Source organism: Pelophylax lessonae, assembly GCF_965119305.1.
Source record: "Pelophylax lessonae genome assembly, chromosome: 6".
Taxonomy (NCBI): Eukaryota; Metazoa; Chordata; class Amphibia; order Anura; family Ranidae; genus Pelophylax; species Pelophylax lessonae.
Genome location: NC_138773.1, coordinates 249,471,901 through 249,496,909, shown reverse-complemented (window position 1 = coordinate 249,496,909; position 25,009 = coordinate 249,471,901). Strand labels below are relative to the sequence as shown.

Genomic DNA, 25,009 nt, shown 5'->3' with positions numbered 1-25,009 from the left:
GCCTGGCTGTTCTATGGGCATTGAAAAGTTTATAACCCTATCTTTATGGCCAGGAATTTGCAATCCTCACTGACCACAATCCCCTCACTTGGCTAAATTGGGTCTCAAGGAAAAATGAAAACCCCCTACGATGGAGCCTGGCTTTACAACTATACAACTTTATTATTCAGTATAGAAGAAAAAACAATAACCAAAACGCTGATGAAATATCCCATCACAAGATCCACAGTAAAGAGAAGCGGCCCACAAGTGCCTCTAGTGCCGCACAGTTCCCACCACTACACACCTCTTGTGTGTGAGATGCCAGGCTATCAGATGCCCTGCTGCAGCTGGTCTGGATCTCCTGATGCAGCCTGCAGATTTCCACCCCTCCCAACACCAGAGTCTAGCACTTCTGGAAACAAAGGGCTTACCCTCTGCTGTGCCTGATGTGGCCATGCAGGAAGGGGGTGGAGCCTGTTGCTCAGGTAATCTGATGCTAAACTTCAAGTTGCCTTTCTCAAAAGATTGTGCCCCGGCTCAGGAATAGCTACTTGGACTGGGGGAAACAGTGCACACATCTCTTGCTGCCAGCCCTGTGTATGCCCTCTGTGCCTATGAGAACCTAAGACTGTAGTCGGGCCTCCAGGAGTTACTCTGCCTCCCCTTGTCCAGCTGCCTCCCTGCCTGCACTTCCAGCTTCCCTCGCTTTCTCTCTGGAGTCAGCACCCGCCTGAGACTCTGCCTCTGTGGACCCCACGAGAAAAGCCATCCATCGCCCAGACCACCTTGTCAGCTAAGGCCACTAGGTATCCTCAGTGTGGGTCCTGGAATCTTCCTGTATCTCCCCTTTGCTGTGTAATATTCCTCCTCCATGGACAGTTCACCATTTGCTGTGCCATATTTCGCCTCCACAGACTGTTAACCTGTGCTGTCCCTTATTGTTACTCTGCAGATCTTCTCCCCTCATTGTGCCATAATAGCTGGAGGATCATTTTCCCTTGCTGTGCCTTATTGTAACTCTATGGACTGTAAACTCTTGCTGTGCCACCATACTGCCCTAAAGATCCTCTCCTCTTGTTGTGCCATAATATCTGGAGGATCGTTTTCTCCCTTTGCTTTTTCTTTCTTCTCTGCCTTGTGGACTATTTCCCTGTTGTGTCCTATTGCTATTCCATGGACTGTTAACCTATTGTGGTGCCATACTCCCACTCCACAGACTGTTAACCCTTTCTGTGCCATAGTGCTGCCCTGATTTCCTTGCAGTGCCAAATAGTTACTCCGTGGCTGTGCCATACTGCTTTTTCATGGACTGCCTATCTGTACTTTGATTTATATCACTGCCCTGTGGACTCCTTCTCTGGGCTGTGTCCCAATGCCACCCCTCCTGTACACTCAGTCTCCCAATAAATGCCCACATGTTGGGTTCCTCTGTGCGCTCTCTTCTAGTCGGTCACGCCCTTTTCTGGTGAAACCTGGTATCCTAGCTCATCCATACAAGTGTATGGCTGTTTTCTCAGCACAATTTTATCAAAATTCTGCTACTCCACACATAAAAAGTGTGAGGGCAGTTCTGGGTATTACTAAACTTTAATGAAACATACTTCCAGTGGGAGCCTACAGCAGAACTGAGTTAAACATTTTCCTGGTTCCCACTGCTGCTATACTGTTCTCCAAAGAAAATCCTCAGTCTGATCATCAAAACGTAATACATGGTCCTTTAGAGAAAGCTGTATTTCAATGCCCTGTACAGGTACTCACCATTGTTTTTACTGAACAGCAATTGTCAGCCATTAGATTGTCAAAAGCCACATAAATATGACAAGGCTATGGAAAGTGCTATAATAATATTGACTAAGTATTTTAACATACTAAAATTGTAAAGAGTTATTAACAACTTTACACATTTACACATTCTTTTTGTAAAGGTAAATCATCTTTTCTAAAAGTTTTGTTAAGTATACCAGTATAGCAAAAATGTGCACATAAAGCATTAAATACAGAATAAACAGTAAATACTTACAGTATCTCATGAAAGTGAGTACACTCCTCACATTTTCGTAAATAATTTATTATACCTTTTCATGTAACAACACTAAAGAAATGACACTTTGCTACAATGTAAAGTAGTGAGTGTACAGCTTGTATAACAGTGTATATTTGCTATCCCCTTAAAATAACTCAACACACAGCCATTAATGTCCAAACCACTGGCAACAAATGTGAGTACACCCCTAAGTGAAAATGTGCAAATTGGGCCCGATTAGCCATTTTCCCTCCCCAATGTCATGTGATTTGTTAGTGTTACAAGGTCTCAGGTGTGAATGGGGAGCAGGTGCGTTAAATTTAGTGTTATTGCTCTCACTCTCTCATGCTGGCCACTGGTAATCCAACATGGCACCTCATGGCTAAGAACTCTCTGAGGATCTGAAAAAAAAGAAGATTGTTGCTCTACATAAAGATGACCTAGGCTATAAGAAATTTGCCAAGACCCTGAAACTGAGCTGCAACACGGTGGCCAAGACCATACAGTGGTTTAGCAGGACAGGTTCCACTCAGAACTGGCCTTGCCATGGTCCACCAAAGAAGTTGAGTGCCCATGCTCAGCATCAAATTCAGAGGCTGTCTTTGGGAAATAGACATATGAGAGCTGCCAGCATTGCTGCAGAGGTTGAAGGGGTGGGGGTCAGCCTGTCACTGCTCAGACCATACGTCGCAGACTGCATCAAATTGGTCTGCATTGCTGCCATCCCAGAAGGAAGCCTCTTCTAAAGATGATGCACAAGAAAGCCCGCAAACAGTTTGGTGAAGACAAGCAGACTAGGGACATGGATTACTGGAACCATATCCTGCGGTCTGATAAGACCAAGATAAACTTATTTGGTTCAGAGGGTGTTAAGTGTGTAAGGCACCAACCAGGCGAGGAGTACAAAGACAAGCGTGTCTTGCCTGCAGTCAAGCATGGTGGTTGGAGTATCATGGTCTGGGGCTGCATTAGTGCTACTGGCACTGGGGAGCTACAGTTCATTGAGGGAACCGTGAATGCCAACATGTACTGTGACAAACTAAAGCTGGGCATGATTGATCCCCTCCTTTCGGACACTGGGCCGTATGGCCCTACTCCAACATGATAATGACTAGGGATGATCGAACGGTTCGGGTCCACCATCGGTTCGGCCCGAACATTGGGTGTTCGAGGTTCGGCCGAATTTAGAACTTTTTGCCCAAAAAGTTCGGAATTCGGCAACCAGAACCGCCCAAAATGCAATGCTTCAGGAAATGGGCTTTAAAAGCCCGTGATTGGACCAGAACCATTAGCAAAAGCCAATTGAGGGGGCAGGAGAATGCTAGGAATGTGATTGGAGTGACTAGGGGGTCCCTAGACCAATCATTAGTGAATACGCCCCCCAGTATATAAGATCGCCCCCGCCATATTCCCAGCGTTGTTATACTGGACATGGAAGAGAGTGGAAGCAGTTCTGTTAATTTTACTTTAAAAGTGTCATTTAGCTATTTTTAGTGTGAGGAAAGGGATATCTAGTGTAGTTAGAGTGCTCCTTTACACTTAAGTTAGCTTCAAAAATTTAGTTTCTGTAGGGAAAGTGTTAAGTGTCAGGGGACCGTAGTGTAGTGTAGGGTTAACTGACAGTGACTGCTATGGCAGGGTGACAAAACCCTTCCATAGCAGGGTGACCGCTATAGAGAAATGATCATTTCTCTGTGTTGCTTCGGGACAGGCATGTGGCTTCTCACCAGCAAGCATTTTTTAATGCTGCAGGGGCTGCCACTGCCAGTGCTTTTTTGAGGACATGTTTGATGTCAGACATGACATCTGAATATGTGTATAGGGGGAATATATAGACATATATGTCTGAATATATACCCCTAGACATATATAGGTGTGATAGTAGCAGAAATAAATGCTTGCGCTAATGAAATCATTTACAGTAATATATTTCTGCTACTATCACACCTATATATGTCTAGGGGTATATATTCAGACATATATGCCTATATATACCCCCTATACACATGTTCAGATGTTTTGCCTGCCTCAAAAGAACCCCAAAAAATGCCAAAAAAACGCTAGCGTCAAAAAAAAAAGATGCCCAGGTGTGTTTTTGCTGGCATTTTTTGGGGGGTTTTGGAGGCAGGCAAAACATCAGAACTTGTGCACAGTACCACTATACACAAGTTCAGATGTTTTGCCTGCCTCAAAAGAACCCCAAAAAATGCCAAAAAAAACGCTAGCGTCAAAAAAAAAATGCCCAGGTGTGTTTTTGCTGGCATTTTTTGGGGGGTTTTGGAGGCAGGCAAAACATCAGAACTTGTGCACAGTACCACTATACACAAGTTCAGATGTTTTTCCTGACTGCAAAGAACCCAAAAAAATGCCTGCTATTAAACCGGCAAGGTGTTACAGCAGAGAAGCCATATTCCTGTGCTTAAAGTTTTCTAATACAAACGATCTTTTTTTTTATGGTTCTGGACATGCAACAGAGCTGAAACTTCACAGGTACACCTTTTAGACCCCCCAGACACAAAATCACACAAAAAAAAGTTCTTAAAAATTGTCATTTTTGATAAAAAAGCCAATTATTGAAAAATTAAAAAAAAAAAAAAAAAAAAAGAGATTTTTTGATTTTTACTTTGGATTTAGTATCTGGGGGGTCTAAAGTGTACATGTGAAGTTTCAGCTCTGTAGCATGTCCAGAACCCCCCAAAAATTAGCATTTTCTTATAATTTTTATTAGAACAGGTATACGGCTTCTCTACGGCGCTTTTTCTTGCATTTATCGGGCATTTTTGGAGGCAGGCATGACTTTTTTTGGATTTAGTGTCTGGGGGGTCTAAAAAGTGTACCTGTGAAGTTTCAGCTCTGTAGCATGTCCAGAACCAGAAAAAAGATAATTTTTCAGTAGAGCAGGGATGGTGGGACCCCTCTTTTACACTTATATGAGGTTTTTTTTTGGGGTTCTGGACATGCTACAGAGCTGAAACTTCACAGGTACACCTTTTAGACCTCCCAGACACAAAATCACACAAAAAAAAGTTCTTAAAAATTGTCATTTTTGATAAAAAAGCCAATTATTGAAAAATTAAAAAAAAAAAAAAAAAAAAAGAGATTTTTTGATTTTTACTTTGGATTTAGTATCTGGGGGGTCTAAAAGTGTACATGTGAAGTTTCAGCTCTGTAGCATGTCCAGAACCATAAAAAAAAGATGGTTTGTATTAGAAAACTTTAAGCACAGGAATATGGCTTCTCTGCTGTAACACCTTGCCGGTTTAATAGCAGGCATTTTTTTGGGTTCTTTGCAGTCAGGAAAAACATCTGAACTTGTGTATAGTAGTACTGTGCACAAGTTCTGATGTTTTGCCTGCCTCCAAAATTCCCCAAAAAATGCCAGCAAAAACACACCTCGGCATTTTTTTTTTTTGACGCTAGCGTTTTTTTTGGCATTTTTTGGGGTTCTTTTGAGGCAGGCAAAACATCTGAACTTGTGTATAGTGGTACTGTGCACAAGTTCTGATGTTTTGCCTGCCTCCAAAACCCCCCAAAAAATGCCAGCAAAAACACACCTGGGCATTTTTTTTTTTTTGACGCTAGCGTTTTTTTGGCATTTTTTGGGGTTCTTTTGAGGCAGGCAAAACATCTGAACATGTGTATAGGGTGTATATATAGGCATATATGTCTGAATATATACCCCTAGACATATATAGGTGTGATAGTAGCAGAAATATATTACTGTAAATGATTTCATTAGCGCAAGCATTTATTTCTGCTACTATCACACCTATATATGTCTAGGGGTATATATTCAGACATATATGTCTATATATCCCCCCTATACACATGTTCAGATGTTTTGCCTGCCTCAAAAGAACCCCAAAAAATGCCAAAAAAACGCTAGCGTCAAAAAAAAAAATGCCCAGGTGTGTTTTTGCTGGCATTTTTTGGAGGGTTTTGGAGGCAGGCAAAACATCAGAACTTGTGCACAGTACCACTATACACAAGTTCAGATGTTTTTCCTGACTGCAAAGAACCCAAAAAAATTCCTGCTATTAAACCGGCAAGGTGTTACAGCAGAGAAGCCATATTCCTGTGCTTAAAGTTTTCTAATACAAACGATCTTTTTTTTTCTGGTTCTGGACATGCTACAGACCTGAAACTTCACATGTACACCTTTTAGACCCCCCCAGATACTAAATCCAAAGTAAAAATAAAAAAATCTCTTTTTTTTTTTTTTTAATTTTTCAATAATTGGCTTTTTTATCAAAAATGACAATTTTTAAGAACTTTTTTTTGTGTGATTTTGTGTCTGGGGGGTCTAAAAGGTGTACCTGTGAAGTTTCAGCTCTGTAGCATGTCCAGAACCAGAAAAAAAGATAATATAGGTTAAAGTTAAAGGAGGCTCCCGAACCACATCCCTGTTCTACTGAAAAATTATCTTTTTTTTTTCATGGTTCTGGACATTCTACAGAGCTGAAACTTCACATGCACACTTTTTAGACCCCCCAGATACTAAATCCAAAGTAAAAATCAAAAAAATCTCTTTTTTTTTTTTTTTTTTAATTTTTCAATAATTGGCTTTTTTATCAAAAATGACAATTTTTAAGAACTTTTTTTTGTGTGATTAATAGTTAATGGGGCATGACCCAGAACCCTAGGCACTTTTTAGGGGCATTTATTGGGTTTTAGGGCTTAAAAATGGTGTTTTTTGATTACAGAAGTTCGGGTCCCATTGATTTCAATGGGGTTCTGAAATCCGGGCCGAACTTTCGTGAAGTTCGGGTGTTCTGGTCGAACCGAACTTTTCAAAAGTTCGATCATCCCTAATAATGACCACAAACACACCTCCAAGATGACCACTGCCTTGCTAAAGAAGCTGAGAGTAAAGGCAGTGGAGTGGCTAAGCATGTCTCCAGACCTAAACCCTATTGAGCATCTGTGGGGCATCCTCAAAAGGAAGGTGAGGAGTGCAAGGTCTCTAACATCCACCAGCCCCGTGATGTTGTCATGGAGGAGTGGAAGAGGACTTCAGGGGCAACCTGTGAATCTCTGGTGAACTCCATGCCCAAGAGCGTTAAGGCCCCACAAAATATTGACACTTTGGGCCCAAATAGGACATTTTCACTTAGAGGTGTACTTACTTTTGTTGCAAACGGTTTAGATTTTAATTGGCTGTGTGTAGAGCTATTTTTAGGGGACAGCAAATTTACACTATTATACAAGCTGTACACTCACTACTTTACATTGTAGCAAAGTGTCATTTCTTCAGTGTTGTCACATGCAAAGATATAATAAAATATTTACAAAAATGTGAGGGGTGTACTCAATTTTGTGAGATACTGTATATAAGAAAAAATGTGCAAATTTGAGATGATGGTACCTTGAAATCCTCCAGGTCGGGTCTCTCCAAATTAACCACATAAGCTAGTAGCTGATCTTCCAAACCATCCCGCGTTACAGTGAAATTGATTAGTGTGGTCTGCGCTTGGATTTCAGGCTTGTAGTGTGGATTGGCAAGTTTAGTGTGAAGAATTAGTCGAAATTTTGCGTGAAACTTGATCTCCTTATCGCCAATTCGGATGTACCTGTCAAGCAAAAGAAAACTCTTATGTGTTAATTTTAATAAACCGATTAAAGATCTTCATAGACATGTTCCGGTAAGCCTCTTTTGGCTTTAGGTGTCTGTTAGCATATAAAGTAATGTGGTAACCAGATTTTCAAAATGAAATCCAGGGACAACTTACTAGCCCTCCCTTAAAATAATGCCCCCATTTGTAGCCACACCCGCAAAATGATCAAATATAATTAATATGCACAGTGCTTAGGAAAGTCAGCCCATTAGATGATTGGTGCTCATGCATGACTGGCTGCAGAGCGCCACATTGGGGTGACGCCTGCAATTCTAAGTGACTCCATTCCTAGCATGCCTGGCAGGATTGTGAAAGACCTGGATCACCCTTGGGTACTGTGAGGAGAGGAATGATGGGTGTGGTAAAATTGCATTGTGGAAGGGTTTTAACGGGGTGTGGTCAAATTAAATCTGAACCTACTCTGCTCTGGGTCAGGAGTGTGTAACACACACAGTGCATTGGTCAGGAGTAGGGATGATCGAACTTTTGAAAAGTTCGGTTCGACCAGAACACCCGAATTTCCCAAAAGTTTGGTTCGGATTTCAGAACCCCATTGAAATCAATGGGACCCGACCTTCGGTAATCAAAAAACACAATTTTTAAGCCCTAAAACCCAATAAATGCCCCTAAAAAGTGCCTAGGGTTCTGGGTCATGCCCCATTAACTATTAATCACACAAAAAAAAAGTTCTTAAAAATTGTCATTTTTGATAAAAAAGCCAATTATTGAAAAAAATTAAAAAAAAAAAAAAAAAAGAGAGATTTTTTTATTTTCACTTTGGATTTAGTATCTGGGGGTCTAAAAGGTGTGCATGTGAAGTTTCAGCTCTGTAGCATGTCCAGAACCATGAAAGAAAAAAAGATAATTTTTCAGTAGAACAGGGATGTGGGTCGGGACCCTCCTTTAACTTTAACACCTATATGATCTTTTTTTCTGGTTCTGGACATGCTACAGAGCTGAAACTTCACAGGTACACCTTTTAGACCCCCCAGACACAAAATCACCCAAAAAAAGTTCTTAAAAAATTGTCATTTTTGATAAAAAAGCCAATTATTGAAAAATTAAAAAAAAAAAAAAGAGAGATTTTTTGATTTTTACTTTGGATTTAGTATCTGGGGGGGGGGGGGGTCTAAAAAGTGTACATGTGAAGTTTCAGCTCTGTAGCATGTCCAGAACCATGAAAAAAAAGATTGTTTGTATTAGAAAACTTTCAGCACAGGAGGTTGGCTCCGCTGCTGTAACACCTTGCCGGTTTAATAGAAGGCTTTTTTTGGGTTCTTTGCAGTCAGTAAAAACATCTGAACTTGTGTATAGTGGTACTGTGCACAAGTTCTGATGTTTTGCCTGCCTCCAAAAACCCCCAAAAAATGCCAGCAAAAACACACCTGGGCATTTTTTTTTTGACGCTAGCGTTTTTTTGACATTTTTTGGGGTTTTTTTGAGGCAGGCAAAACATCTGAACTTGTGTATAGTGGTATATATACACACATACATATATTTATATACACACCTAGACATATATAGGTGTGATGGTAGCAGAAATATATTACTGTAAATGATTTCATTAGCGCAAGCATATATTTCTGCTACTATCACACCTATATATGTCTAGGTGTGTATATAAATATATGGATGTGTGTATATACACCACTATACACAAGTTCAGATGTTTTGCCTGCCTCAAAAGAACCCCAAAAAATGCCAAAAAAAACGCTAGCGTCAAAAAAAAAAAAATGCCCAGGTGTGTTTTTGCTGGCATTTTTTGGGGGTTTTTGGAGGCAGGCAAAACATCAGAACTTGTGCACAGTACCACTATACACAAGTTCAGATGTTTTTCCTGACTGCAAAGAACCCAAAAAAATGCCTTCTATAAAACCGGCAAGGTAGGCCCCCCAACCAGAGAGAGGAGGGTGAGGCGGACCTCATGTTACAGATAGGATTGGCAGCAAGGATGGGAAATGTCATTATAATGGGGGACTTTAATTATCCTGATATAGACTGGGCAGAAGAAACCGCGCATTCAGCCAAGGCTCGGCAGTTCCTAAATGTTTTGCAGGACAATTTCATGGGTCAGATGGTGAATGCACCGACAAGAAACAATGCGGTACTTGACCTACTGATTACCAACAATACAGACCTGCTCACGGATATAGAAATACGGGAAAACTTAGGAAACAGTGACCATAGGTCAATAAGTTTCAGTATTAATTACAGTAATAGGAAACACAAGGGTAATATAAGGACACTGAATTTCAAAAGAGCCAATTTCCCTAAACTGCGCTCGCTGCTAGAAAATATCAGATGGGATAGAACCCTGGGAACAAAGAACACGGAGGAAAAATGGGAGTGCTTCAAGAGCATACTTAACAAGGGGGTGGGCCAGTGCATTCCACAGGGAAATAAATTTAAAAGAGCAAAACTAAACCTTGGGTGGCTAAACTCCAACATAAAAATGTATATTAGAGCTAAAGAAAAGGCCTTCAAAAAATACAAGACTGAGGGGTCATTGGCAGCATTTAAGCACTACAAAGAGTGTAATAAGAAATGTAAAGACGAAATCAGGGCGGCTAAAATAGAACACGAGAGACATATAGCGGAGGAGAGTAAAAAGAACCCCAAGAAGTTCTTTAAGTATATAAACAGTAGGAAAGCGAGGCCAGAGCACATTGGCCCCATAAAAGATGATAAAGGAAAAATGGCAACAGAGGACAGAGAAAAGGCGGAAGTGTTAAATAATTTCTTTTCTTCAGTCTTCACAAAGGAATCGGGGGGCTACACGAACCCAGCTTGTAAGGCCGAACTAAATAATACACCTCAGGAAGTGCCGCCATGGCTAACAGAGGATAGACTTAGAGCTAAACTAGAGAAACTTAACATAAATAAATCCCCGGGACCGGATGGCTTGCACCCAAGGGTTCTTAATGAGCTCAGCCAGGTGATTGCCAGACCATTATTCTTGATCTTTAAGGATAGTTTACAGACGGGTATGGTGCCAGCTGATTGGAAAAAAGCCAACGTGGTACCAATATTTAAAAAGGGGCCGAGATATATCCCGGGTAACTATAGGGCGGTCAGCCTAACATCAGTAGTCTGCAAAATTTTGGAGGTGATGATAAGGGACCACATACAAGACTTTAGTAATGAAAACGGTATTATAAGTAGTAATCAGCATGGATTCATGAAAAATCGTTCGTGCCAAACCAATCTATTAACCTTCTACGATGAAGTGAGCTGCCACTTAGATAAAGGTAAGCCTGTGGATGTGGTGTATCTGGACTTTGCAAAGGCCTTTGACACCGTTCCCCACAAACGCTTACTGTACAAACTAAGGAAGGTAGGTATGGACCATAAGGTGAGTACCTGGATAGAGAACTGGCTCCAGGGGAGAGTACAGAGGGTGGTGATTAATGGGGAGTACTCGGATTGGGCGGGTGTGGAAAGTGGGGTCCCCCAGGGTTCTGTCCTGGGACCAATCCTGTTTAATTTATTCATAAATGATCTAGAGGAGGGGATATCTAGTACAATCTCGGTATTTGCAGATGATACTAAATTAGGCTTGCCAATATCTTCTATGCAGGATGTGGAAATCTTACAAGCAGACCTGAACAAAATAACGGGGTGGGCAACTACATGGCAGATGAGATTTAATGTTGAAAAATGTAAAGTAGTGCACTTGGGGGCCAGAAACCAGAAAGCAAGCTACTCACTAGGGGGGGAACCTCTGGGTGAGTCTAGGATGGAAAGGGACCTGGGGGTACTGGTAGACAACAGGCTTGGCAGTGGCATGCAATGCCAAGCCGCCGCAAGCAAAGCCAACAGAATACTGGGTTGTATAAAAAAGGGGATTCACTCCAGAAATAAAGAGATTATTCTTCCACTCTACAAGACTCTGGTCCGGCCACATCTGGAGTATGCTGTCCAGTTCTGGGCACCGGTCCTCAGGAAGGATGTGCTGGAACTGGAGAAAGTCCAGAGAAGGGCAACAAAAATAATTAGGGGAATGGAGGACATCAGCTATGAGGAAAGACTACAAGCACTGAACCTATTCTCTCTGTAGAAGAGATGATTGAGGGGGGATATGATATCAATGTACAAATACTGTACTGGCGACCCTAGCATAAGGAACAAACTATTCAGAGAAAGGAGATACAATAAGACACGTGGCCACTCACTAAAACTTGAGGAAAGGCGGTTTAACCTTAAAGTGCGTAAGGGGTTCTTCACTGTAAGAGCGGTAAGGATGTGGAATTCTCTTCCACAAGCAGTCGTATCAGCAGGGAGCATTGATAGTTTCAAAAAACTATTAGATGGACACCTTAAAGACCACAACATACAGGGGTATACAATGTACGGTTAAAAGCAAACACACACACACATCATAGGTTGAACTGGATGGACTGATGTCTTTTTTCAACCTCACTAACTATGTAACTATGTGTTACAGCAGCGAAGTCAACCCCCTTAGCTGAAAGTTTTCTAATACAAACAATCTTTTTTTATGGTTCTGGACATGCTACAGAGCTGAAACTTCACATGTAATCTCTTTTTTTTTTTTTTAATTTTTTTAATAATTGGCTTTTTATCAAAAATGACAATTTTTAAGAACTTTTTTTGTGTGATTTTGTGTCTGGGGGGTCTAAAAGGTGTACCTGTGAAGTTTCAGCTCTGTAGCATGTCCAGAACCAGAAAAAAAAAGGATTGTATGTATTAGAAAACTTTCAGCTCAGGGGGTTAGCTTCTCTCCACACCTTGCCGGTTTCAAAGCAGGCATTTTTTTGGGTTCTTTGCAGTCAGGAAAAACATCTGAACTTGTGTATAGTGGTACTGTGCACAAGTTCAGATGTTTTGCCTGCCTCCAAAACCCCCCAAAAAATGCCAGCAAAAACACACCTGGGCATTTTTTTTTTTGATGCTAGCGTTTTTTTGGCATTTTTTGGGTTCTTTTGAGGCAGGCAAAACATCTGAACTTGTGTATAGTGGTATATATACACACATACATATATTTATATACACACCTAGACATATATAGGTGTGATAGTAGCAGAAATATATTACTGTAAATGATTTCATTAGCGCAAGCATATATTTCTGCTACTATCACACCTATATATGTCTAGGTGTGTATATAAATATATGGATGTGTGTATATACACCACTATACACAAGTTCAGATGTTTTGCCTGCCTCCAAAATCCCCCAAAAAATGCCAGCAAAAACACACCTGGGCATTTTTTTTTTTGACGCTAGCGTTTTTTTGGCATTTTTTGGGGTTCTTTTGAGGCAGGCAAAGCATCTGAACATGTGTCTAGGGGGTATACATACACATATATGTCTGAATATATACCCTTAGACATATATAGGTGTGATAGTAGCAGAAATATATTACTGTAAATGATTTCATTAGCGCAAGCATTTATTTCTGCTACTATCACACCTATATATGTCTAGGGGTATATATATATACAGAAATATATGTGTATATATACCCCCTATACACATGTTCAGATGTCATGTCTGACATCAAACATGTCCTCAAAAAAGCACTGGCAGTGGCAGCCCCTGCAGCATAAAAAATACTTGGCTGGTGAGAAGCCATATGGGTGTGCCGAAGCAATTCAGAGAAATGATCATTTCTCTATAGCGGTCACCCTGCTATGGAAGGGTTTTGTCACCCTGCCATAGCAGTCACTGCCAGTTAACCCTACACTACACTATGGTCCCCTTACACTTAACACTTTCCCTACAGAAAGTACATTTTTGAAGCTAACTTAAGTGTAAAGGAGCACTCTAACTACACTAGATATCCCTTTCCTCACACTAAAAATAGCTAAATGACACTTTGTAACATATTAGAACAGAACAGCATTCCACTCTCTTCCATGTCCTGTACAAGAATGCTAGGAATTTGGCGGGGCGATCTTATATACTGGGGGGCATATTCACTAATGATTGGTCTAGGGACCCCCTAGTCACTCCAATCACATTCCTAGCATTCTCCTGCCCCCTCAATTTGCTTTTGCTAATGGTTCTGGTCCAATCATGGGCTTTTAAAGCCCATTTCCTGAAGCATTGCATTTTGGGCGGTTCTGGTTGCCGAATTCCGAACTTTTTGGGCAAAAAGTTCTAAATTCGGCCGAACCTCGAACACCCAATGTTCGGGCCGAACCGATGGTCGACCCAAACCGTTCGATCATCCCTAGTCAGGAGTGTGTAGTCCCAAACACAAATTACCCCCTCCTCCCTGAATTGTACTCACTGGGCTTTAGCATTGCATTGCTTCTGCTAGTGAATTCACTGGGTCCCACCACTGCAAATGTCCATGTTTTTTTCCATCAATATGTGAATTATGCAATTGCTGACTTTTGTCCCTGCTGGCCAACTGTACAGCACTACCTGATATCACTGCCCTATCACCTACATAACAGATCTTAAAAAACAAGATGGACAGTCTGCAATTCAAACCAGTTAGTGGAGCCATGCCTATATCTTTGTTTCCCAGCAGCCAACTGTACATCTAGAACATCACAAATATAGCCTTATATTAAAAAGTTATTGTATATGGTATGTCTAGTATTTAGGCCATTATTAGCGTACGGTATGAAAACAATGGATTCTATAGAGGGCTTTGGCTCTAGGAAGACAGGGAAACCAACCAGGTAACTGTTAAGAGGTCAAAAGGGACCATGAAAGATAAGACTGCTGTAGCAATATTTCTAGGCCTTGAGCCTAATGTGGGTCTGCCATTGTCACCGGAGACACGTCCAACACATTTTAGTTGTGAACCCAAGTGTGAGAACTGAGACAATGACCATTCCGGCATCTTGGTTTTGTTTTGTTTATTTTGTAATGGGGATGGGAGAAGAGAATGAGTGGGATACTCCTATGGCTCAACTAGCTTCAACTGGGACACTGTACAGAAAAATGCCTGTCGGCACTGTCTTGACGCCAGCTGGATGCCGGCCAACGCTCCCTGGCGTTTGAAGATACTGTTCTGCTGAACTGCGCTAGAACTTCGACTTTAACACACTGGTTAAAGTGTTAAGGATGGTAGGACATTTGACTCCTGACACTCTGTTTAGCTCAAAAGTCTGATGAATAACTCCCTCCAGCCCTTCACTGACTGAGGTAGCTCCTTGTAACTGCTTGTGCTGCTGCAACTCTCAACTCTGTACACTTCACACTGTACACTTAACTCTTCAGGGCCCAACTGCTGGTGCCCCTTTACACTGCAGGGTCCTTTGACTAGGCACCCCCTCTAACACTTCAGGGTCCTCTGACTAGGCACCCCCTTTACCGCTAACCCGACTCCTGGATCCCTGGAACCTTCTCCGGAGTGGTCCCCTCTACACTAGGCAGACCCCCAGGGGCAATTCACAGTACTCACGACCTTGGAAGGCTTTCCTGGAACTGAACCCCTCTTTCTCCACTGGTCCTCAGCACACTGATTGGGTTTCCTCCCCCGTCCAATGAGAATCCTCTCATGGAGCCAGTGGGGAGACTCCCCTCTCAGCAGACACACTTAGGAGACATGACAGCCTAGCTGAAACATTGGCCCTGCTGTTAGGCAGCCAAGGCCCACTATACTTTACCTAGCACCTACCTTGTAGGGTGCTACACTTCTGTCTTTAAAAAAAGGGTAATGTGTCTTCAAAGCAGACAAGGGCTATTTTAGGACATCAGCCATCAATACTGCCAACCAATGTGTGGATGGCCTCCCTTTTTTCTGGTTTTCCTGCAGCAAATAACTGTTTGGTCCCTTTAAAAAAAATAGCCAAAGTCCATTATAACCCTAGATGATAATTTTGTAGAATATTTTGATGCAATGTGGATATGACCTTCACATATTGCATTCCTGTTGTGATTTGTGTTTGATCAGAAGTCAAGGTAAATCGCTACATGGATCAACATTTTCTGCAACATTACCATCTAGCCTTATATCTAACCTTATATGTAACCATGCCTGCCTTCTTTGGAAAATAAGAGGTTTTGAATCCTTCTATGTATATATCTAACGCTATGTAGAAAACTGCATGGAGCTGGCAGCCCTGGAATTTGATGGCAATTATTCAAAATGGTAATGATTTAACAGAATTTACCATTAAACTGAACCTGAATACAATTAAACTGAACCTTAATACTGACAAACTTTCTGTGCTCCTGGAGACAGATTCCTTTTAAACCTACTGCCTGACACTCTGACAAAGGATTTGTGTCCTCTGTTGATTCTTCAAGTTTTTTTGTCACCTCTATCTGCAAAGTATTTGTTTTGAAGTCAACAGGCATTGAAATTCAGAGTCACAACCAATGTTGCTCTAAGTAGTAGTCATTTTCTGAGTCACAACACGCCACAAAATCACTCCTTGAATCAAATACCCCCAAGAGAGTGAGAAATTAAACATACCTTTCAAAGTTGTGTTGAACTGTGCAAGCGCGTTCCGCTCGATCAATACTCAGCATGCTAAGGGCTCTGCTACAGTTATGAACTGGGGGTGGCTGACAGGGCATTTGTGTAAGGAAGCCAAACATTTTTCAAGGTTTAAAAAAAACATGAGGCAAATCCAGCTCCTGTCACACACACACACATCCTGTATTAGCAGGTAATTGGAATGATGACTAGCTGGGCTAGCTCTACTGTGCTTTCAAAATAAATTACTGTAATTGATCAGCTTAATTAGACATTGGAAATAATGAAGTGACCCTAATCAGAGATGAAATGCTAGTTATTTGCAATAAAAACACCATGTATATATTATGGTTTGATGAAATCTCAGACGCTGTAATTAGGGTAAAAAGAGACATTTACAGAAATGAAGACACTTGCTAATACTGATGGTTAAAGGTGAGGAGATTGACAAGATACTTATTACTCATAAGATAAACTGGAGCCTTTTAACAGATTTAAACTTCTTTTTTAAGATTTAAATATGGAGAACATTTGGAACCTCTATCAGATGTTTTTTCATACTCTTTCAGGGGATTTTCCCTTACTCTTGCCCCGCAGACACTTTTCATCTGCACTGAAGGCAAATGCAAATAGTGCCTTGAGATATACAGACAACAGTAAAAACTTTAGAGAAGAACGGGGAAGGGTTAGGGAATCCAGAATGCAAAGTTCATATTTTTTGCCCATTAACTCCTTTCTGATAAATTTTGTATTTTAAGATTGGACAAAGAAATGATCATCCAGTCTTGTTCTTCATGACTAAGCTCCTAAATGATCTACTACCAACAATGGGAAATGGTAACATTTTCCTTGCGCTAGTAACCCTAGTAATTTAGCTATACTTTCTGTCTGTCTCTGTAGGCCAAACAAAAAATGAGGAGTGTGGGAGTCACTGAAAAAGGAAAACACGGATCCTGTGGTCTTGTAGACAGCACATGCTGGGAGCCTGGAGCAGTATTTTCCCAAGAAAGATATTCATCCCACCCTCTCTTACTTTTCTATTAAGAAAGTGGTTCTTTAGTGAAAGAGTTAACAGCACAGAATATAAAGCATAAAAAAGAAAACACAAGTATATAATAAAAACTGTGACTTGATTATTTATTACAAAAGTGGGCTAGATAAACATTTAGCCGCAGCTGCAGGTATGCACATACAGAGGTCAGGGCAGCAATTAATGAAGTCATATGCAGGTGAATAGGCTGTTACAATACAGCACATATTACATAAATAAATATGGTGATAAGTATTTAAAATGGCATCATAAGGAGAGTTGATTAGTTTAGGGAGAACAAACTGGATAGGCGCAGCACCAATCCCAGTGAGTGAGTTAGGGTAAATGAAAAGGGTGATTATATGTAAGTGCTGGCTAGTTGTAGCCAGCAGTCCCATATTTGAATATACTTGGAGGGACAACCTATATGAAGATAAATATGTTTTTTGTAAGACAGGGACACATTGACCTCCCCCTCTCTTACTTTTAGTTCATCCATCCCACTAAGACTGTTAAAATAGCTTTATACTATTATAGATTTCAAAAAAGGGATATTTATTTTGGGAAAATAGTGTATATCAGATTATGCTTTTCTTGAAAAGGCCTTTATGAATACTATTTACTTTATGTGGGTAACATATGAAAATTTAGGTATTGTTAAACACATCAGCCAGGCCTGAGTTATAAGCTACCTCTTTCTAGCATGTACATACTATGTTTTATTATAATTGTATTTTTTTTTTTTTAGAAAATTAACCACTTCCCGCCCGCCCACCATCAAATGACGGCGGAGAGGTGCGGCTATTGTTTTGGGACGCCGTCATATGACTTGGGGTCCTTGGCCATTGGCCAAGGACTTGGGGTCCAGGTCATTGGCTCTTTACCAAGATCAGGGTCACGCCGCGTCCTAGCAACATGGCACGGCCACGACGGCCGCACTGCGGCAGGGGCACGCAGTGCGGCTGTCGTGGCCGTGCCATGTTGCTAGGACGCGGCGTGACCCTGATCTTGGTAAAGAGCCAATGACCTGGCTCTTTACCCATGTGATCTGCTGTGTCCAATCACAGCCGGTCACATGTAAATGAGGAAGTGCTGTTTATTGGCTCTCCTCACCTCACACTGTCAGAGTGTGTGGTGAGGAGAGCCAATCAGCGGCTCCTCCTCAAAGGGGAACCTAGTAAAGGTAATCAGGGCACTGATCATCCAAGGTGATTGCTGGAATGATATGTGGGATTGCCCTTTTAAATATTTAGTGTCTTCCATGGACCACCTTATCCAATATAAAATTCTACATCGGATTTATTATACTCCAGCCAGACTTGCCAAAATCTATGCTTCTGACTCGTCAAACTGTTGGCGTTGCCAGCATTCCCCAGCAGACTTTAATCATATCTTTTGGCAATGTCCACTAATACAGCTTTTCTGGTAGGAAGGGGTTCGTGCCCTTGAGGATATTACAGCTCTTTGTATACCCGGTCCCTGACTATTGTTGTGTGTTTACTTGGCATGTTAGAAGAATTAACACCTCTCAGGGCACAGAGGACCTTACTATCTATTGTTTTACGCGTAAATCAGTTCTTCTATATTCGAAGAAGGCTGAGGCACCCTCACTGACTTATTGGAAGACCCTAATTAACAAAGCAATGCCATTTTAAAAAGCCCCTTATTAAAATAGAGGTTTTCCCAAAAAATTTAAAAAGGTATGGCAAGGTCGGATTTCTGACTCCTCTACACTTACTTGAGACTGTCATGGTTAAACATTGGCTGGGTTGTCTATATTGAAAGACAGGGATGATATCCGGCTTTTGAAGTAATCATGTTGGGTACTCAGATATTTGTTCCATGTGGACAGGTAATGTAAATATATTAACATTGCTGTGAGGTTCCTGTGAAGGTGGTATTGTATGCTGAAAGTTTCCTAGGATGTATCTCACATGTAATGGTTCTCATATCCTTCTGCAGGTATTGCAGTAGGGGAGGGAGCTGGGGGTTCTAGGGAATGTTTTTTCTGCCTTACTGTTTTTCTTTTGCATCTGGCTCTACCAGTAAATGTTACTGTATTGCTTCTAGTTTTTGGTCTTTAGATACCCTGTTTTGCATGCCTTTTCAAAAAATCTAAATCAAAAAAATTATTTTCCAAAAAAATAAATAAAATGGTGTAAATAAAGACTATAAAAAAACATATCAAATATGTATAGTAAATGCTTGTATATATTTTGTTGGGGGTTTACAGTATGATTTTCTAGGGGACAATCTGTTAATAAACATATATTTTTCAGCACTTTGTTTTTTTTTTTTTTGCCTTTTTCTTTATATTTTGATGGAAGTTTGGAGTAACTAAAGCTCTTTTTCTTTCTAGTTTTTGCCATTTGTTAAATAAATGGACTCACCCTCTTCATATATCATTTTTGCTTGTCACAATGAAATATTGAGGCATGGGTGGCTACTGGCTAGACATGCAAGAATGTTGTCAGATGACATTGTAGACCAAGGATTGTTTGACTATATTGCTTGTCTCATCTGCCTACTTTTGTCCGGATCAGGCAATGTCCTCAAGTCTGTTAGACCATGCCAGATATCCCTGTGCTACATATTCTCAGAGAAAAATCTCAGATGGTCTCAGCAGACACTTTTACAATCCAGTTGATGAAAAACAAACTGGTATATTGGCTTGTGCCAGCACTTTCAACTGCCCTGGAAATTCTTGTGGCTGGCTATAGAGAGATAAATCGCTGTTACCTTCCTCTTTTAAGCATGTGTCTACCAAGCAGTGGATCAAGCACTGGGTCAATAGTTTCTTCCAAATTTTCGATCAAAACCGGGTCTCCTGCCACAACTGCTTGTTCAATGACATCAACATATCTGTATGAGGAATAGATAAAAAATAATGAAATAAATAGTTTGATGTTTCCTCATAACTAGAGTATAAGAGTGCACTGATGCATGGCAACCAATCATAGATTATAGAGGAAGTCAAACAACAGGAGGTAAAAGCTAATAGGGTAATAGCTGAGAGCTCTGATCAGAGTGTTCTGGCGGGGGGGCTGTCCCCCTGTCGAAACACAACAGCTAAGTGGGGGAGATCACTGTACTAACATTGCATTGTTAGTACAGCGGCTCCACTGGGGGGTTGAACAAAAAAAATCTTGTACCAGGCTTAAGTCTAAGAAAAACGTCAACTAATATACAGTAGATCTGCCCTCCAAAAATACAATTTCTGCCTCCTCAGTGTCAAGCAGACCTATTTTATCACTCTTATTAAGACCCTCTAATCCAGCCCCCATCAACTCTTCAACTCTCTACTTCTTTCACCACTGCCTCCACCCACTAACTCACTCACTGCCTAGGAGATCTGTATTTATTTTGAAAATAATATTGATACTTTTGATGAGGAGATCTCCTCTGTGCAGATACCTCCTCAATTTACCACTCCAAGTACAGTACATAGGTACAATCATTGCCCCCTGGACCCTTTCCCCTGCAAATGCTGCGGTCACCCTCTGGCTCTATGCTACACTCTCTAACTCACATCTTCAATCTCTTCCTCTCTTCTGGCATCTTCCCCAACTCTCTAAAACATGCACTAGTCATCCCCATACATAAACCCTCACTGGACCTCACCAATCTTAAAAAACTATGCCTCATCTCCTTGCTCCCCTTTTCCTCCAATCTCCTTGAACATCTGGTCTACAACCGACTGAGCAACCATCTCAGTGAGAACAGCCTTCTTTATCCCCTTTAGTCTGGATTTCCACAGAAACTGCTCTCTTAAAAATCACAAACAATCTACTAACCCCTAAAACCAATAGACACTAATCTGTACTCCTACTCCTGTACTTCTCTGCTGCCTTTGTTACTTACAATTGTATTTCTTCTTTCCTTTCTATGTTGGGGTCCCCCAAGGTTCTATTCCTGGAACTCTCCAATTCTCGATTTTCACTTCCTTCCTGGGTCAGCTAATAGCCACACATGGCTTCCATTACCATTTCTACGCTGATGACACCCAAATCTATCTCTCTAACCCAGTAGTGGCTGGTGCTCAAAATATTTTGGGGGGGGGGGGGCGCAAACAGAAATAATCTAATAGGCATTGCTTTGCGGCAAAAAATTGCATGACTTTGAGGTCACAAAAGTGTGAAAGGGGCCTTCAGTAATCAAAGTATAGTGTGCCCCCATCAATGCAGAGTTACTACAGCGTGCCCCCATTCAATGCAGAGTTAGCACAGCATGCCCCCATTCAATGCAGAGTTACTACAGCGTGCCCCCATTCAATGCAGAGTTACCACAGCATGCCCCCATTCAATGCAGAGTTAGCACAGCATGCCCCCATTCAATGCAGAGTTACTACAGCTTGCCCCCATTCAATGCAGAGTTACCACAGCGTACCCCTATTCAAAGCAGAGTTACCACAGCATGCCCCCATTCAATGCAATGACCAGCATGCCCCCCATCAATGCAGTGACCAGCATGCCGTGCCCCCATCAATGCAGTGACCAGTGTGCCATGCCCCCATCAAGGCAGTGACCAGCTTGCCGTGCCCCCTTCAATGCAGTGACCAGCTTGCTGTGCCCCCTTCAATGCAGTGACCAGCGTGCCGTGCCCCCATCAATGCAGTGACCAGCATGCCCCCCATCAATGCAGTGACCAGCGTGCCGTGCCCCCATCAATGCAGTGACCAGTGTCCCATGCCCCCTTCAATGCAGTGACCAGCTTGCTGTGCCCCCATCAATGCAGTGACCAGCGTGCCTTGCCCCCTTCAATGCAGTGACCAGCTTGCCGTGCCCATATCAATGCAGTGACCAGCTTGCCGTGCCCCCTCCAATGCAGTGTGGCCCCCCCCCGAGACCAGTGCACTTACCTGGAGCCCTGGAGCAGCAGCGGCGGCTTCTCTTCAGGCCCGGCGGCGACTTCTCTTCAGTCCCGGCGGCGGCTTCTCTTCAGTCCCGGCGGCGGCTTCTCCTTACTGTGTCCCCCAGCAGCGCGTCTCCTCCAGTCCTCCCGCTCCCGCCTCCTCCTCGGCCCATGGCATGGGGATTGCCTTGCGGCCAATCAGGAAGCGCGTATCGGACACGCTTCCTGATTGGCCAGGAGGAGGATCGGTGTGACAATAGCAAATTTTCATTCGCTATTGTCACACAATGGGTGGGCTCGGGGCGCACTGCTCTGCGCCCCGGCTCCACCCTTTGCATCACCCTATTAGAGCCTCTGGCTCTAATCAGGTGATTTAAATAGAAAAAAAAACAAAAAACATTAAGCTCCATGCGTTTGGCGCCCTGCATGCAGATTAGGGGCCGGACGCATGGTTGGGGGGGCGGCGCCCCTGCGCCCTCAATACACCGGCCGCCACTGCTCTAACCATTAGCTTACTCCATCATTCTTGACAAATATCATTAATTTACTAACTGACATATCAGACTGGATGTCACACCATACAAAATCAATACAATCAAATCAAAATGAATCTATACTAAACTGAGCTCATAATATTTCCTCCCCTACATGCCCCTTTCCCTGACTTCTCTGTTAAGATCGACAGCTCAACTATCAAGCCAAGGTGCTAGTTGTAATCCTAGACTCTGAACTATCCATTCGGCTCCACATCCAATCAATGTCCAAAACCTGCTGCCTCAACCTCCTCAACATCTCCAAATTACACCCCTTCCTAACCAATGACAATTTACACTGTTCACTCAATGGTCATCTCTTGCCTCGACCACTGCAACTCTTCTCCATCAGCTCATCCTCCACAGTTATTTCCTTTTGTTCTCTAGACCTTTCCTCTAAGATTGTAAGCTCTAATAAACAGGGCCCTCTGATTCCTATTGTATTCCATTGTATTGCAATTGTGTGGTAGTTGGGAAGTGCTGCATAAACTGTTGGCACTATATAAATCCTGTATAATAATATAGTAATAAATACCCAAATTTAGCTGCAGTGGCAGAACATGTGCTATTTGTCAAAGGTTGTGTTCAGTCAGAGCCTCAATTGGTAGAAGGTAAGTATGATACTCCTTTTCTAGGGATAGGCTGGATGTTTGAGTTGAACACACAAACACCCAGGGCACTCAGCGGAAAGTTTGCCCGCCGATGAGCACCCCATAATGCACTGCACGATTGCGGTGCATTAAATGCTTGTGATTGGCCAAAGCATGCACCTGACCTGTATGCTTTGGCCAATCACAGCACAATGTCCTGTCAGAGCCATGATTGGCCAAAGGCAGGGTGCCTTTAGCCAATCATGGCTCAGGGGCTAAGTCCATGCCCCACACTATATAAGGCTGCTGCTGACAGGGCAGCCGTGTATAGTGTGTGATAACAGAGATTAGGCAGGTAGTTAATGGATAGTGTGTTGAGATAGTTTAGAAGGGGGGTGGGGCGGGATTCTAAGCTGATATAAAGTTATACCACGGTACTATGCCTCCTAAGTGCAAATGAACACTGGGAGAAACTTCAACCTGGAGGGATTCAAGAGTGCCAGGCATAAATAGACATATTCACATATTTAAAAAGTAGTATATTTTATTAATATCCAAAAATGTAAAAACAAGATAATTGTGATTTTGGTATGATATGTAGAACTTTGACCTTTGATGGCTTATAAATGATATTGTGATTTAGATTGATATGTAGATGCGATTAATGATATATCTACAAGATTTGTTTGACTGTACTCTATGTTTCTAGTGGGGTCTGCTTTATCTGTCATGGGATCATGAAGAAGCCCTTATCCTCGGGCAAAACGCATAGATCCTACTCCAGATCGACCCACATCTGATGTTATCTCGGTTTAGTGAGATTCATATTGTGATATGATGTACTCAGTTTTTGTATGATTATCTTGTTTTTACATTTTTTGATATTAATAAAATATACTACTTTTTATATATGTGAATATGTCTATTTATGCCTGGCACTCTTGAATCCCTCCAGATTCCAGATTCACCCCTGGTTCACCTATGGGAGTATGAGGGTTGAAGTTTATCCCAGTGTTGAGTTAGTTTAGTTCATTCAGTGCTGTACAGGACAGGCTATACCCCACTTTTAAAATATATAGATTTGTTGTAGTCCTGGGTGCCCTCTCGGTGCTCCCTAAGTTTTGTGTCTCTGTCACTTATAGTTCGTGAGCAGTGCCATGCCAAGCTGACCAATGAGCACTGAAAGCTGAAAATTGGTCTAGGCAGGAAGGGGGTGAAAGTGCCCTGAAAAAAAAATGGCATGGGCCTCCCCCCTCCCAAAATCCATACCAGGTCCTTTAAGTCTGGTACAGATTTTAGGGCCACTCCACGCAATTTTTAAAAAAAAAAAAAACAGTGTGGGACCCCCCCCCAAGATCCATACCAGACCCTTATCCGAGCATGCAGCATGGCAGGCCAGGATGGGGGGGCGACCAAGCGCCCCCCTGCTCCTGAACCATACCAGGCTGCTTTCCCTCAACATGGGGGGTGCTTTGGGGTGCCCCCCAAAGCACCTTGTCCCAATGTTGATGGGGGGCAAGGGCCTCTTCCGGACAACCCTGAGCTGTGGTTGTGGGGGTCTGCAGGTGGAGGGCTCATGGGAATCTGGAAGCCCCCTTTAACAAGAGGTGCCCCCAGATCCCACCCACCCATGTAAATGGGTATCGGGTACATTGTACCCCTGCCCATTCACCCAAAAAAGTGTACAAAAAAAATAAGCACAAAAGACAGTTTTTGACAAGTCCTTTATTCAAAAATAAAAACAAAAAATAGTGTCCCTCAATGTAAATCCATCATCAATCACAACGCTCACCACACCCAAAAAATAGAAAAAAATTCAAAGACGAATTACCTCTTCTGAGGTGTCCCACCGTATGCCACTCTTGAGCTGTGACCGCTGTTTTATAGGCAAGAGACGGAGCCACCTGGTTACGTCACCCTGTGGCACTGCCCCCTTTGACATCACATGACGGTACGTCAGACGAGGGTCGTAACCGGATGG

General features: G+C 42.2%; 1 protein-coding gene across 1 annotated transcript in view; it reads right to left on the bottom strand.

Annotated features, from left to right (window-relative positions):
• The window catches only part of LOC309558730 (dynein axonemal heavy chain 11-like), a gene marked incomplete at both ends in the record, with an annotated part of 1,130,439 nt that overhangs the window by 298,220 nt on the left and 807,210 nt on the right, over positions 1-25,009 (bottom strand). Inside the window, 2 exons of the mRNA XM_082261779.1 lie at positions 7,371-7,575; positions 19,794-19,916. Coding sequence (XP_082117905.1) covers positions 7,371-7,575; positions 19,794-19,916 — 328 coding nt within the window. The remainder of the gene's footprint in view (positions 1-7,370; positions 7,576-19,793; positions 19,917-25,009) is intronic.